This window comes from Protomyctophum parallelum, assembly GCF_964188405.1.
Source record: "Protomyctophum parallelum genome assembly, chromosome: 3".
NCBI classification, from domain to species: Eukaryota; Metazoa; Chordata; class Actinopteri; order Myctophiformes; family Myctophidae; genus Protomyctophum; species Protomyctophum parallelum.
In genome coordinates, this window is record NC_139698.1 from 19,499,470 (window position 1) to 19,517,027 (window position 17,558).

A 17,558-nucleotide genomic window follows, 5' to 3' on the forward strand; every position below is an offset into this window, starting at 1 on the left:
TTTAATTCAATTAAGTTGACGCATCTCCCACAGCCTCACTGACACGCTTCCACGCGGCAGAATCCCTATATTATTAAGTAGTATTCTCATTTTATTCGTGTGATGTCTCTCGTCCAACCACCCTGCAGGTAAACAAAGCTAAACTGTATAGTTGTGTTTAAACGAATAACCTTATATAATTTGCTCTGACCTGAAAATAGCAGACCTACAAGCTCACACTGCATCGCATGCTTGTAGCTCTGCTATTTTCGTATGTAGCCTATGTCACACAACCTAGTTGTGGAGTGATTAAAAAACAATGCAATGTCTTCCTGACCTGCAGCAGGTGTTTCTAATTATGTTGCTTTTGATGTTGCACACCTGTTGTATTTACGTCTTCCTGCTGCAGGATGTTACTGGGCCGTGTGCTTCTCGGCGCAGGTGTGCGCTCAGTTGTGACGCGTCCGTGTGTCCTCCCTCGCACCCTTGCCTCGAGCTACAGCACCGCAGCAAAACAGGTATAGGTCTTAACTGTTCTTCACCTTCTTCCACATATAGGCTACAATAGCACACTGTACTGTATTTAAATATGTTTGCAGTGTTGGGTCAGCTGCCTACATGTAGCTTATAACTTGCCCAACACTGGTTTCAATTATTTATTTTATGTTTTTGAGTGGAGCATGCAACCACTCCAAGGAACAGCAACTTTGGTGTAGAGCACATTAAAACCTTCTACAGAAACCAGAAAGTGTTTGTAATGACGATTTTAAACTAGTTATGGTATAACAACTGTCAACTGATGAGGTAGCATACTTAAGAAATGGAGTGCACTCCAACCCCACAAGGCCACTGGCCATGACAATATTCCCTCCAAATTTCTCAGAGACTCAGCCATCTCTATAGCTCCAATCATCACCCACATAGTAAACCTCTCCATCAAACATGGACATGTCAAACTGGCCAAAGTAACCCCCTTGCTTGCACAAGAAAGGGAGTAAATTAGACCCTGCCAACTACCGCCCTATTCCTATTCTAAGCTCCAAATTGAAAGTGATGGAAAGAATAGTGTATGCACAGGTTGAAAAGTAGCCTATCTTGCCACTAATAAATTAATGTACGAGTTCCAATCTGGCTTCAGAACATCCCACTCCACTGACACATGCCTTCTCTATTTGAGCGACCACATCAAACATGAGGTGGATGCTGGCAAATACTGCGGCATGGTCATGCTGGACCTCAAAAGGCTTTTGACACATTAACACATCACATGGCGTGAACCACTCCATACTGGTTAACAAGCTAAAAGCAATTGGTTTCGATAGCACATCAGTGAGCTCAGCTGGATGCAATCCTACCTGGAGGGGAGAGAACAGATGGTTGAGGTGAATGGAGCCCTCGTACAAGGTTTCTTTGACTATGCATGCACCTCCTGGTACCACAGCACCACAAAGGCCCTTAAAACTAGGCTCCAGACTTCCCAAACCAAACTGGTCAGGCTACCACCACAAATGTCCCAAGAAACTAGCCACCGAGTTTGCTAGCGCTCTGGGAGAACAGAGCAGCTGAATTATTTGTTTTGATTAGGTGTTAAACAGTGCTGGTTGACCTTGACACTTTTGTTTGGATTAAACGGTTAATTCAGATTGTTGGACTTAAAGATGTAGGAAATATTTGCCATTAATATAGTGTTTGCAAATTGATTGCATGAGTCCCATGGTGGGAGGTCTGGTTTTAGTGAATATTAAAGATGGAGTGCCACCATTTTTTTCCACCCTAAAACATGATCATCAGGTATTATTACAATATAAGGGGGGGGGGGAGAACTTTTTCCAAAAAGTGTACAGTATTTGTTAAAATCATGCTTTTATGTGGACACGCCCACCAGTTCATTATGTATGCCTGGATTGCCTGGTGGGTGGTGATGGGTGGTGATCCACCTGAACTGAAGCTGTAGTTGTATGATAAAGGGAGAGGGGTTAGGGGAGGGGCTGATAGTGTGGTGTCACTATATTACTGTTTACTTCATTGGCCCGTTTGACTGTCAAGGGTTCAGCCTCCAGGAAGAAACCCTAAATACAAAGTTAATACACCATTGCACATAAAAACAACTCCAGGGTGTCTAATGAAGTACTGTCACCTTATAGACACATGAAAAACTGGAAAAATACAAAAATTGTGGCACTCCATCTTTAAGTAGTTCCGGTCATTTGGTGGAGGCCACACATTAAAAATACATGAATCGACAAAACTAGTGTCATTTTTATTGTTGACCTGTTTCTACCATATCTCTGCTGTCGGGAAGAAACCCCCTAACTCCAAAATGTTCATTTTTCAGGAAATGAAAAAATAAATCAGGAAATGAAGAAAACCTTACTATATTTTGAAAACAAAGCAATACTGCCTCATCAAAGTTTGTGTTGATATTGTTAACTACTTGCATGAGAGTGGGGAGTTAGTTGCTTTAGCAGACTGTTTGAGGGTCCAATGGAGTTAAGAGGTTTTGTGCAAAGCGTTTTACTACTTTCCATTGGTTCAACATTTTCAAAACAACACGCAATCTTAAAGGGTGTTCAATAGCACTGATTTATGCAAAAATGAAGTTAGGTGGTTTCCTCCTGACAGCCACGAATACTGTAGCACAACTTCTCGACATTCTGACAGGGACATTTATCCAGGAGCATTATGGTGGCCTTAAAGTTATACCGTAAATGGCTAGGTTAGGCATAAATACAGTATTATGTAATGCTAGTAGTAGTAGTAGTAGAAGACTAGTAGTCCATAACTCGGGTGTTCTGTCTGTCTCCAGGAGAAACCAAAGAAGACCAAGTTTGGTCCTCTGAGTGACCAGGACCGAATCTTTACTAACTTATATGGACGTCATGACTGGAAGTAAGAGACATCAATTCACTATACTGTACTACTGTCGAACAAGTTTACAATGAAGCAAAGAAACAGTACTCTCTGAATATAATTACAATTTACAGTATCTGTATACTGTATCTGTATACATACATCTGTATAATACAACGTAACTTTATATGGGGTGGTTGTATTTTGTCTCCCCGCTCTTCTATTGAGACATTTAGATCGTGTCAAAGCTCATCTAGACACAGGATCTGACACGAATCTTGACATTTTCACTGTTTCTGTGTTATTATGGGAATGCATTTTATCTTTTGTGTGTGTTTTTGATGTTATGATGTCTCTCCCTGCTCCTCCTCCAACCAGGCTGAAGGGGGCACTGAAGCGAGGAGACTGGTATAAGACCAAGGAGATCATCCTGAAAGGTTCAGATTGGATCATAAATGAAGTGAAGGTTTCTGGGCTGCGGGGGAGGGGAGGGGCCGGCTTCCCCACTGGCATGAAATGGAGCTTCATGAACAAACCCTGCGATGGCAGGTAATAATAATAACAATAATATTATGCATTTAAGTACTGTACTTTCTTAACCTGGGTATCTGTGTATTGTGTCTGTATGTTGCTTTTTTAAAACACTGAACAAATGAACACTCCTACTTGGCTACGTTCGGATTTCCGAACGTAGGCTGACACCGTTGTCGGGAGAGACTCCAGACCTAAATCGCCAGAACATATCTTCTTATTGGGCGTGGCTAGCGATTCAGGGCTGGAGCCAGGCTATAGTTATATGGCCTACTAGTGCGCAAACAGAGCGCGCAAGTACGGTCGAACCGCTACGAACTTTCAAATCTCAGCCTCTCTGTAAAACATTGCAATTAAATACGGAAGTTGGGTTATAACTGGCTGTCAATGGTGACGTACTTACGATATGTTTCAACATTGGTTGGGTAACAGGTAACGTATACATACATGTAAGTTATAAGTTGTAATTTGTAAGTACTATACTGTGGTTGGCTGGCTTTTTTGTGTGTATGCTTGGTAGGTATATAAATATATACTGATGTGGATGGAGACGTAATTAAGATATGTTTCAATGTCGGGTTATAACTTGGCTGTCGATGGTGACTTAATTAGGATATGTTTCAGTGTCGGGTGAATTAAAGGTATAATGTCTCTATGTATACATGTATGTAATCTGAAATCTGACCTTTATTGCGTCAAAAGCCAGTGATACTGTACATATCTTAATTACATCACCATCAATACCTACCAAGCATACACGTTCATTCGTACCAGCACGACCACAATACTTGCTCGCTCTGCTTTTGCAAGTAATTAAACTAATACTTTTTACAGTGTAGACCGAGTGCCAGATGTAATTGAACAAAAATTTCAGACCTAGTTTAATCTAATCTAGTTTAAGGTGGTCTTCATATAATGGAGATTGTAAAGGCTCCACCCACCGTCCACACACAAATCACTTTTTTCCCTCTTTATTGTATTATATATTTTTGTCCCTTTTTTATGAGGGGCGCTATGCCCAGCTTTCCGAGTTTGTGTAAACACAAACATTGAAGACAAAAGTGAGGACGCAAATTGTGTTTGGCCCGGTATGAGATGATGTATAATAAGAGCGCCCCTGGTAATTTTTATTCTATATTTTTGGATTTTTCTTTTTTAAATATAGGACAGTAAAGAGACGGGAAACAGGGAGAGAGTGACAGTAAATCGACCTCCTTAACCACATCAGCGCCCCACCCCACCAGGGGGCGATGGGTGAGGCCTCTGGAGGAAACCCTGACGCGAAATGGACATAGTGGCCAAATTTGGTATTGCAGCGCTGGGCCAAACACATGAACGCGCTGGTCCGTTGACTATCATTGCACACATTCATGATGACACGTGATAGAGCTGTATACATTGTGGTTGCTGTCCGAGGTGGGGGCTGTTGGGAAGGATAATATTAGGGTCCGTTTGGACGGGGCAGTGTCCAGTGTTCAGCCCCTTTCCCTGCTCTTTGGACCTACTCTCTATGCCCCATCCTTGTCCCAGCACTGCAGTGGAAGAACGCTCTGGGGGGTTTTAGCCCCTTTCCCTGCCTGCCCTCCTGTCTACCTGTGCTCTCAAGCCTGCCCCCTCCACTGTCCAAGTCCCCCTTCTTCATGGACATTGTGGGACGTCAAGAGCCGTCCCTTGAGGGGGAAGTACTGTCACAGTCACAGACTTTTGTCATTTATAGTACAGTCTAGGTCTATGTTTTGTTCCCTGGTCTAGTTTTCATGGTTCTATGTTTGTTTGCTTCAGCTGTGTCTCATTTTGTAATCAACCCTCATGTGTATATCAGTCTTGTTCCCCAGTCAGTGTTTGTTGAGTCATTGTATCCTGTCACCTGTTTCAGTCTGTTTTAAGTTATTTCATGTTCACCTGCCTTCTGAATTAAGTGACAGTAGCCAGTAGGCCAGGACCAGCAGCCGTATCACCACCACCAGGACCAGCAGCACCGTCAGGACATAGGTGGTCGCCAGCTGCCAGCCGGTGATCGCGGGCGAGCCTTCAACCACCAGGTCAAAGGACCGGCGACACGTCAGGCCGGCCGAGGAGACCTCGCACGCGTAGCTGCCCGCGTCGGCGTAGCTCAGCTTCCCAAACAAAAGCCATGTCGAATGGCCGTCGTCATTCATGTACTTCCACGCCACCCTTCTCAGGCTGTCCCCCGGTGGGAGGTGGTACGGACACGGCACCACGATGGTCTCTCCGTACAGGCCGGTCACTGAGCCCATGCTCTCCTGGAGCGGGAGAGGGACAGAGGCCGCGACGCCGAAGAGCAGGAGGAGCATCGACGTGAGGGCAGATGAAGGCATTATTCTGGGACACTCTGGGACGGAAGAGAATGGATGCTTTCTCGAAGCTGCTGGAAGCGTATTATGCGCTCACTCACAAATTCGAGTGTGCCGTCCAGGCTGCTTTTATGGATGGATATACTGTAGACAATGTCACACTGATGTCAATCATGTCACAGTGACCTGGACAATAACCTGGCCGGTGGCGGCAGTGGGAGGACCACATCGTGTCACCATGACTCAACCATAACCATTTCAATCCATTCTGGAAGGCAACCCCTCTTGGTGTTTTAAGCATTATATGTCATACTGTAGCTATTGAAAAATAGTAGATCTTCAAGCTTGAGTGTCGCGCTACGAGCTTGTAAGATCTGCTATTTTTTTTGAAAAATCTTTGAAAATGTGGCGCAAATCTGTGAATATACAGTATTCTAAGGTTCAGAGCGAACATTTTTTTAACTCAAATTTTTGCTGCTGGGGGACAACATATGTTCAGGTGGTGGTCGGCGGCCAATGACATATATTTATGGGGGTCCTTGACATGAAAATGTTTGAGAACCACTGACACAGAAACATTTTCATCATTTAGAAGACATTTGAGGAATCGGTCTAAATGCATGAAGGAGATCCCAATGACACGCCCATATACCGGTGACATCAGCAATTTCCATATATGGGCATAAAAGGGACAAGGACTGACAGATACAGAGATCTCCATATATGGGCATGTCAACATGTCCATTTTATGGGCATAAAAGTGACACAGGCAGACAGATCTCCATATATGGATATACAATATCTCCCTCCCTCCCCTCCCTCCCTCCTGGGTTCAGTTCATGTCCAGGCAGAGTGGAGGTGAAGTGGAATCATTCATAGGTCTCAGTGAAGGGGACTTTGAGGTGAAGTTTGATTGAAGTATTTATCAACAGTTTGTACCAGAATGGGCACATTTCACATGAAAGCACAACTCAATACAAAGACTGTTACTGTGGACACTGATAAAGCATTACACTTGGGTCCACCATCTTTTATATAGAAGTGTATTTGTACGTATATGTTCTGATGAATTGAAAATGGTGGACCCAAGTGTAATGCTTTATCAGTGTGTCGTCCACAGTAACAGTCTTTGTAGGGGCACGGTGGCACAGTTGGTAGTGCTGTCGCCTCACAGCTAGAAGGTCCTGGGTTCGATTCCCGCTCGGGGCCCTGTGGGCGCTGGTGGCGTGTTTCCTCCTCCGCGTCATCAGTGCCCATACCCGAAGGCGGGGTTGGTGAAAGGGCCTTTCTGTGTGGAGTTTGCATGTTCTCCCCGTGTCCCCTAGGGTAGGTAACCTCACAAAAAACATGCAGTAATCCTGGTCACTATAAACTGCCTCCCCCTGGCTAGCCAGGGCGCCTGCTGGAAGGGAAAGGAACTGGTTGGAATAACGTGTTCCTTCCACGCACTACGTCCAACCAGGGAAACTCCCCCCTGTCAGGTGTAAAGGAGCAACTTGGACAATCAGGCATGAAGGAAGCATGAGTTCAAGTCCGTTGCTCTCCCCAGGTTGGCGGAGGGTGTGTAGAGCCCAGGATCACATTAGATAATTGACACAGGGGTGAACAATGGGTTCCAAAATTGTGGGATAAAAAAAAAGGGGAAAAAAGTCCATAGACTTGGCCACATACTGTATGACGTAATTAGTTTCAAAAGCCCAAATAAGTGGTGGATGTGCTGTTTGTTCCAGGCCTAAGTACCTGGTGGTCAACGCCGACGAGGGCGAGCCAGGAACCTGTAAGGACAGAGAGATCATGCGCCACGACCCTCACAAACTCCTCGAAGGCTGCCTGGTGGCCGGCGCGGCCATGGGAGCCCGCGCCGCCTACATCTATATCAGAGGAGAGTTTTACAACGAGTCCTCCAACTTACAGGTATATATACATACGCAATGTTCAATTCATATAAATTCAACAGGCTTTATTGGCATGAGAAAACATACGTTTAGCCTACATTTCCAAAGCAAAAAGTGGAACAATTCAATACAATCACTATACGCGCACATGGATGCACTCACGCACGCACACTATACCATTTCACCATAAAGCTTTGAGTTCGTGGAGTTTTGTTTTTGGTTGCATTCCTAATTAAGCCAATCAAAGTTTGATGTCTGGCAACGACCAACGGAGTCTATCCGCTAGGAGACTGTAGTATGATCAATTAAGTAGGGCATTAATTAATTTGCGACAATAGTCAAAAAACACAAATTGATAAATATGATTGGAGATAAGAGGTTTTTGCCAGACAGCAACGATTTGAAGACAAAAGCCCTAATTCGCACAGAATTACAGGGACCACAGGTCACTTCTTATTATCACGGAGGACGTTTGTGTTTTTAATCCTGTGCGAACAGTATAGGGCCAAAGTTGAAAAATCGTGTTCCTTCCACGCGCTATACGTCCAACCAGGGAAACTCCCCCCTGTCAGGTGTAAAGGAACAACTTGGACACTCAGGCATGGAAGGAAGCATGAGTTAAAGTCCGTTGCTCTCCCCTTGTCCCCCATATATGGGGACTAGGTTGGCGGAGGGTGTGTAGAGCCCAGGATCACATTAGATGATTGACACAGGGGTGAAAAATGGGTTACAAAATCGTGGGATAAAAAATATATTAGAAAGTTGAAAAATGGGTGAAATGTTTCTATAACGCCACGTCCGTCCGTCCGTCGCTCTGCCAGGTGGCGATCGACGAGGCGTACAGAGCCAAGCTGATCGGCAGGAACGCGTGCGGCTCGGGCTACGACTTCGACGTGTTCGTGGTGAGAGGCGCCGGGGCGTACATCTGCGGCGAGGAGACGGCCCTCATCGAGTCCATCGAGGGGAAGCAGGGGAAGCCCCGCCTCAAACCGCCCTTCCCCGCCGACATCGGTATAATGTCTGACGCAGTGTTGTTTTTTGGCTAGCAACTTTTTGATTTGAGTTGTAGTCACGGTCTCTTGAATAGTTTTCATTTAGTTTTAGTCAAAACTTTTAGACACCCGGAATGTTTTAGTTTTAGTCTATGTTTTAGTCGACTATATCATTTTTAGTCGACTAAATCTACAGTTCATTAGTCGACTAAAATGCATTTTGGTGGGTCTTGATGCCGTCGCAATGATTGTTTTTACACCTGCTGAAAATAGTCGATCTACAAGCTTGTAGATCTGCTATTTTCAGCATGCAACCAATTGTAAAATGACTTATACTGGATCTCTTGTCCGCTAGTCCCATTTTAGTCTAGTTTTTATTTGTTGACAAAATAGATTAGTTCATATTTAGTTTCCATTGAGTTTTCGTCAGTGGAAAAAGGTAGTCGACGAACATTTTTCGTCGACTACTACGAAATCAACACTGGCATGATGATGTCATTGTACTGTATACTAGTGTACTTCAACGCTGGGGTTGAGTATAACCTGCACATGATGCACATCGCAGTCTTGTAAATCTGCTATTCTCGGCGTGCGATGCACTATATGGTTGTATGAAAGCAGGAATTATATTATATGCTTTCATATGATGTTATTTTGTATAGTTATGTGAACTCATCAAAAACAAGTCATAATATGGAGAAGAAATATCAGACCCAACTGTACTGTACTGTACTGTACTGTACTGTACTGTACTGTACTGTACTGTACTGTACTGTACTGTACTGTACTGTACTGTACTGTACTGTACTGTACTGTACTGTACTGTACAAGCCCTCCTCCCTGGCCTATGCATGTGTATGTGTGTTAGGCTGTGCAACGAGTTGGGGAAAAAAGCTGTGTATAGGAGGGGCTAGCGCCCCTCAAAAACAACATGGCAGTATGGCGTTTTCAATAGGGCTTACGTGGTTAAGGGAATGCCGACCGCCATGCAGGCATCCTGACCTGGAAATATATTTTCTGTCTATTGACGAGCTGGACAGAGAGTTATAGTTGACATTTGCATAAACACTGATAGCAATGATTCATCATCAGAAGATGGAGCTATAAAACACAAAAGAATGTCACAGCCCCTTTTAGTGATTCAATAACCGTTCGGTTGAGTGAGGGGCGCTCTGTTCATCAAACATCATCTCATTCCGGCCTATCACAATTTACGTCCTCACTTTGGTCGTTTACACAGTGTTTGTGTTAACCCATTTTGGGCGTTTTAAGCATTATGTTATACTTTAGCTATTGAAAAATAGCAGATCTACAAGCTCATAGCTATGAGCTTGTAGGTCTGCTATTTTTGAAAAATCATGAAAATGTGGCGCAGATATACATATTCTTTCAGAGCCAAAGTTTTTAACTCAAATCTTTGCTTCTGGGGGAGGTCCCTGGAACAACATATTTTCAGTTGGGGGTCGGCGGCCAATTACATATAATCTCGGGGGTCCTTGACATGAAAATGTTTGAGAACGTCTGACATAGAAACATAGGGTTTTTCAGAAGGATTTAGAAGACATTTTGTAGAATCGTTCCCAGGTCAAAATGGATACACAAACACTCAAAACCGGCCATTCATTGTCAACGACATTCAATGTTTGTGTTCGCACAAACACCAAACAAACGGGACAACGTTCCTCAAAGCTGGACATAGGAGGGGCTAAATACTCAAATGGACAACCTGCCAAGGTTATAATAGTTAACTAAAACTAACTAAAAAACAAAAACTAGAACATTTTAGTTAACTGAAACTAATAAAAACTAAAAATAAATAACAAAACGATAACTAAACTGAAACTGTATTGTGTGTCCTCAAAACTAACTGAAATTATAGACAAAATACCCTTAGTTTTAGTTTTTTATCAATATGTATATGCCTTTCGGATATTTATAATATAATCCTTCTAAATTCATTAGATTAATTTCCTCATTTCTCCAACAAGTTTTACTGCAGTTTTCAGCACCGTACGGCAGCATGTAGCCACGCTAATCCTAACCCACAAATGAACCAAAGTACGAAAAAAAACTAAAACTAAACTATAACTAAACTAAAACTAAGCATTCTCACCAAAATAAATAAAATAAAAATAAATAAAAACTAGCAAACCCACTCTAAAAATGAACTAAAACTAACTGAATAAGAAAGAAAAAAATGTCAAAACTAACTAAAACTAAACTATAATGAAAAAAAAAAAAACTATTATAACCTTGCTGAACCTGGGCGTGACCCTTTTTATTTCCTCAGGGGTCTTCGGGTGTCCGACGACGGTGTCCAACGTGGAGACGGTGGCCGTGGCGCCCGCCATCTGTCGGCGGGGCGGCGCCTGGTTCGTGGGCTTGGGCAGAGAGAGGAACTCCGGGACCAAGCTGTTCAACATCTCGGGCCATGTCAACACGCCGTGCACGGTGGAGGAGGAGATGTCCATCTCCCTGCGAGAGCTCATCGACAGGCATGCAGGTCATACACTGGACTGACACAAACTTTGAAATGTGTTGTTGTCTGTCACTCCCCGGGAGTGGGATACCTGTAGTTATTACAATACAACTATAGTATATCTGTATTAAGAGTACCGGTATGTTAATATAGTATAGCTATAGTACAAACGGATCTGTATGGTAGACAGGTAGAGTATGCTGTAGAGCGTCGCAGTCCTGGCCGCCCCCTTTCATGACGACGAGAGACCGGGAAAATAATCCCCCGTTCATTTTCCTCACAGACTTTTCAAAAAGTACATTTATTTAAAGACGTTTACGCGCGCGGACAAAGCCAACTCGAGTTGTGACAAATCATGACCAAACTAAAAGTGTTGTATCCTGCCTTTTTTTTCCTTCTTTCTAATTATTTGATCGGCCCAAAACATTGTGTTTATGGTCATGATTTGTCACAACTCAAGTTAGATTTGTCCGTGGCGTAAACGTCTTTAAATAAATACTTTTTGAAAAGTCTATGAGGAAAATGAACGGGGAATTATTTTCCGGGTCTCTCGAGACTGCGACTCTTTATTGCAATATTACTAGTGCATCTGTATCGTAGAGTATGCTATTGCAATATTACTATACATCTGTAGGAGTTAAAGGAGGGGGATCAAATTAATGAGTCAAAAAATGGAGTCATCATCTACTGTAGAGGCATTCGACAATCCAAACCTCTAACTCCACATGGTGAGGGCCCTGGGGTGTTTTGACTCGTACTCCATATCCAACAGAAAAAAGGTGCAGAGAGGAATTGTAGTTCAACTGAAGAATATTTATTATCTCCAAATATCTCCAAACAAAACATGAAATAATAAGTAAGCAATAAGTGAGTAAGGTCCAAAACTGTATGCCTTCCCAGCCTCACCAAACATTTTCCATTGTTCTCAAAATGCATGTCAAGTGACCTTAAACAAGCAACGGCACTTCCTGGCTCCCAGTGAACCTTTCAAAATATACGTTACAAATAACTGTTCCACAATCACTGCAGGGGAGCTTTTACTTTGAAGGGGAGAAATTATACAGGAAGTGCAAAGGGGCTCACTAAATTGACAATAGCCTATCTGATATATGAAAATGAAAACATTATGGAAGAAGTGAACAAATAAAGAAAACATAAAACTGGCTCCAACATCTACGTTCCTTCCCCCTCTACTGTGATTGGTGCAGGAGGAGTGAGGGGCGGCTGGGACAACCTATTGGGAGTTATTCCGGGGGGCTCGTCCACGCCCATCATCCCTCGGCACGTGTGTGACGACGTGCTGATGGACTTTGACGACCTGGTGCGCGCGGAGACGGCCCTGGGCACGGCGGCCATCATCGTCATGGATACGTCGGTAAACAACACCTCTTGACCCTTTACATTTTTTATGTACTCCGGGCAGCGCACCCCTCGCGCCTCCGCCTCCCAGTTCTTCTGCGTATGTTTAGTGCCAACACACACACACACACACACACACACAACACACACACACACACACACACACACACACACACACACACACATATGAAAATATTAATGATTACTATTACTATGATCGCTTTGGCTAAACACTGAATTATGAAAAGGACCGCAATGGGGAAAAAGCCAGCCGCTGGCTCCCTTTTGTTGAAGAGAGATACATTTTCAAATTACATTGTTATTATTATGCTTAATTACATCGCTTTGGCTAAAACGCTGAATCCCGCTGAGGCTATGTACATACTGTAACTACAGGCATTCATAACTACAGACATTATAGCCTACCGCATACAGGATTGTATATAGCGTACATTTAACAAACAAGCTTGATTGCCATTTGTACATAGGTCAATACAAAAACTGCTACGAGGATAAAACCAGAAAAAAAGCACTAAGACTTGTTCACATCCGGTATAAAGTAAAAGGAAAAATCACACCCTTGTGAACCGAGTGGTGCAACTCCCCTCTCTCTCCCCCCCCCCCCCCCTCCTCTCTCTCTCTCTCTCTTCTCTCTCTCTCTCTCTCATTAGCAGGCAACAGTGCAGCACTGTCTCTCTCTCTCTGTTTCTGGCAAACAGTGCCCCTACTGGTACTCAAACTGGTGCTCATTAACCAACACATAGGTGAACACATAGGTGAACATCACGGATATTGCTGTTCCTTGGAGTGGTTGCACCACTCAAAAACATGACAACCGTATGGAAAAAGGGCGCGAGGGGTGCGATGCCCCGAGTGACGTAGGAAACGAGTGCTTCGCCGGCTACCTTTAACAACGCTGTGCATTTGTGTCTCAAGTCAGACGTGATCCGATGCATCGCCCGTCTGGTGGAGTTCTACAAGCACGAGAGCTGTGGCCAGTGCACCCCCTGCAGGGAGGGTGAGGAAACACACTGTGTATATATATATACGGCACAAGTCAATATTTTTATTGTGCATTTTTCATAATAATAGTCTAGTAGCCAGAATGTGAACCCGGACATGTTGAGTACACCAACGTTGTATGTTAGAAATGTTTAGTATGGGTCCTCAGCATGTAGAAACTACCGGATGCTAACTTGCATATGTTGAGCAATTTTCATAATTGGCATAATATCTGACCATACCATTAACAACCTATAAGGAAACGAAAATCTAAATGTCATCATGCTTTATGTAGCATGTGACATGTCAAACTAGTCAAGGTCAAGGTAAACTTTATTGTCCACAAGGGAAATTTGTCTTGGGCTTTCACCCCAGCTACAGCCACACATAAAACATCAATGACAACAAAAATACATTACAGAGGAAGACACAACATTACACAATTGCACACATGATGTGGGTAATCTAGCCTCACGGAGTTACCGCTGTTTCAGAGCTTCGTTCAGCATTTTAGTTGATGCTGATACAAACGATTTTTTTAATCTGATGTACTTCCACTTTTGTTCTTTGTATCTTGTCCCAGAGGGCAGAAGTACAAACTCGCCATTTAAAACATGGGTAACATCACTGACAATGTTTTGGGCCTGTTTTAATGTAGCCTGCTCATAAATAGACTGCAGAGAGGGGAGTTGTCTTACCCCTATGATCTTCCCTGCAGTCTGCACCAATCTGAACAATTTGGAGAGATTACCGAACCAAACTGTGATGCCAAACCTGACCAGGCTTTCCAAGACTGCTCGATAGAACACCAACTAGTGGGTTTTCATGATTCTGAACCCATTCCAAGCATTTGTTTTGCACAAAATACACTCCTTAGGCTAAAACGGCCATAGACGTAAGTAGCTATTATGGCCGTTTATAGCCCAAGGAGTGTATTGTTTTACAGTAAAGGCGATCTACAAGCTCGATCTATACAAGCTCATATGACGCGTGACAACACTTGAGACATAATAACCGTTAACTGCAGCAAGGCTGACCTTGCTGTCTGAGATGTCTCTTGTAGCCTAACTATAAAGTATGCTACAGTTCAGGCAGTACACAATACATCAAGTACACAGCCATGGGGATCAGATTATAACACAGTATAACATTAATTCAAGTATTGCATATCTCTGCAGTCGGGTAGAAACCAGCTACTGTATGTCCAAAATATTCACGGACATAGTTGGTTTGTGCCCCATATAGGGCATAGCAGTGGGTGTGGTTTTCTGGTTCCACTGAAAAATCGGCCATTCATCTTTCCCATAGAGATTAAAACATATATTTTAAGCCTATAATCAAGCCATCCAGGATCCTGGTGAATCATGACCATAAAACCTTTGATTCTGTGAAAATAAACAATTGAATATTTATTATGATGATGATGATGATGATGATGATAAACGTATGCTAATTAACAAAATAGGCTTACTGTAGTAAGTTGATGTGCATACTACATTTAATAAATACCCTTAGTTTAGCTTTTTTGTTTTGTTTTTTCTCACAGAATCAAAGGTGTTTTGGTCATGATTCACCCGCATCCTGGATGGCTTGATTCTAGGCTTAAAATAATTTATATAAATAATTGATTGTAAATCTCTATGGGAAAAAATGAATGGCTGATTTTTCAGTGAAACCAGATAAGCACACCCACTGCTATGCCCTATTAGCTTGTTTCCGTCGCGGTCCTTCATACAGTATACTCAATTCATCGACACATTCAATGACGCACAAATATAAAGTATATATAAAGCCGATCTACAAGCTCATATCATGCGTCCTCAGGTGTGGAGTGGATGAACACGATAATGTGGAGGTTCGTCAGGGGACAGGCGGCCGTGGGGGAGATCGATCTCATCTGGGAGCTCAGCAAGCAGATCGAAGGACACACCATCTGCGCTCTGGGAGACGGCGCGGCGTGGCCCGTCCAGGTGAACACGCTGTTTACTGCCTGTTTTTGTCCGCAGATTTCAATTTTTTGTTTTAGTCGTAGTCTATTGAATAGTTTTCATTTTCAGTTTTCACATTTTAGTAACACGGAATGTTTTAGTGTCTAGTTTTCAACTAAATGTCTGACTAAATGTCATAAGGTTTTAGTCGACTAAATCTACAGTTGATTTAGTCGACTAAATGTATTTTGTCGCACCTTGATGCCGTCGTAACGACTATTTTCACACTTGCTGAAAATAGCTGATCTACAAGTTCACAACGCGACGTGTTGTGAGCTTGTAGATCTGCTATTTTCAGCATGCAACCAAGTGTAAAATGAGTTACTTATACTGGATCTCTTGTCCACTAGTCCCTTCCTAACAGTTTAGTCTAGTTTTTATTTATTGACGATATTGTCATTATATTTAGTCTTACTGTAGTTTTAGTCATCATAGCTTAATTTTTATTTAGTTTCCATTTAGTTTTCGTCAGTGGAAAAAGGTAGTCGACCAACATTTTTCGTCTTAGTTTTAGTCGACGAAATCAACACTGCACGGCGCACACACACACACACACACAAATATTTTGTGTCATTTAGCAGTTCTTCAGTGCTACTTTGTGGTGGTTAAAGGAGTAGTTAGTTTACATCTTATTTTCTGATAGGTTCATTGTTTGCAATTTGTTCAATGTACACATTATTTTTGATAGTACCAGTTTATTATACGTTTATTTATTGCTCCAGGACACTTCGACACATATCTCTGGGGGGAGCCCAGGTACTTCAAACTGGCAACCTTGCGGTTCCCATCCAGCCACTCTACCCCTGAGCCACCGCCGCCCCTGATCCTAGTTAGACTGATGCTATCGGTTTAACTGCGACCCTAGTTTACAAAGTGATTACTTAGTTTAAGTCGCTCTGGATAATAAGCGTCTGCTGTAAATGCCTAAATTGAAATTGCAACAGACTACTAAGTAATACTACTACTACTTACTGCTTTTCTAATAATAATTATGGATGTGTAGTATGTAATAATAATCTTTTTCCCAACACCCGTGGCGTGTCTGCAGGGCCTGATCCGTCATTTCCGTCCGGTCATGGAGAGTCGTATCGCTGAGCACAACAGGACGAACCCTCCCAGAGAATCAGCCTTTGAGATGGTCTGACGACACAGTGCTTGGTCGTCGTGTCCAGTGCTCATGTGTTTTTTTAACTTTAAACAGCAATGAGACGCACATAATGATGTGCATTGCAGCAGTTATACGTTGTTCTTATGTTAGCTCAGGATACAGTACAGTAAGTAGTTTCTTTTACAGCTCATTTTTGTGATGTGTTTAGCTGCTATAATCACTGTTACATAAATTGTTGCTGACAGATGATGATGATGATGATGAAGAGTGAAGACCACAGGTAATTAACCACTTTTAAGCCCCATTTTATACTTTGTGGGACAGCTCCGTGCGGTGAAAATAGTGACGCACGTCGTTTTTCAAAAATGTAAACAAATGTTTGGATATTTTAGAAAAACATTTGAATATCTTTGCCTGTAATAATGACACGCCCAACATGGGGACGTGAGGGCATGAGTGGTTAAACAGCAGGATTATTAAAGAGACATGAACAACTTCCCTACAGCTGTTTCTCTCTGTGTGAATGGACTCTGCATTGAGAGAATGCAGAGTCCTATCTGTCTATATATCTGTCTATCTGTCTGTTAGGAAGACAATGACACCTTCCTCCCAAACAGTTAAAAAGCTTCTATGAAATTCTTGCCACCTTACCCCTCAGGCCTAAACCTTTCGGATATGTTGTTACTGTTTTCTAACGAAGCTTTCATAGTGAAAATAGCCGATCTACATCAACACATGAGCTTGTCGATACAATTTATATGTATGTTTTTCAAAATTGTGAAAAACACACATGTGGGCGCCCACCGTGGCTGCCACATGACATCACTGCTTGAACAAACATTAAAAGTCCATATAGAATTGGCTGCCACATGACGTCATGTCTGAAAGCCAGACGTTGGAGGGGCTATAAGGCCCTTCAAACATGTTTAAAACATTTTGGCATAAGGGGTAAGGCGTCGCCTCGAGATAGGGCCCTACACTGCGTGAAAAAAGGGATTAGCGGGCAATTATGGGCACTAGATGTGCCCGTAAACCTTAAATTTAGCGGGCATATACAGTG

At 42.8% G+C, this 17,558-nt stretch overlaps 1 protein-coding gene across 1 annotated transcript; it reads left to right on the forward strand.

Moving 5' to 3' along the window:
- Nucleotides 1–389: 389 nt before the first annotated feature.
- On the forward strand, nt 390–16,534 carry LOC310856581 (NADH dehydrogenase [ubiquinone] flavoprotein 1, mitochondrial-like; the record flags this gene model as incomplete). Its single annotated transcript, XM_083762053.1, has 10 exons — nt 390–497; nt 2,786–2,868; nt 3,208–3,378; nt 7,406–7,589; nt 8,392–8,581; nt 10,853–11,065; nt 12,250–12,416; nt 13,337–13,418; nt 15,227–15,372; nt 16,439–16,534. The coding sequence occupies 10 exons, from the start codon at nt 390–392 to the stop codon at nt 16,532–16,534; spliced, it is 1,440 nt and encodes a 479-aa protein (XP_083618179.1).
- Nucleotides 16,535–17,558: the final 1,024 nt, after the last annotated feature.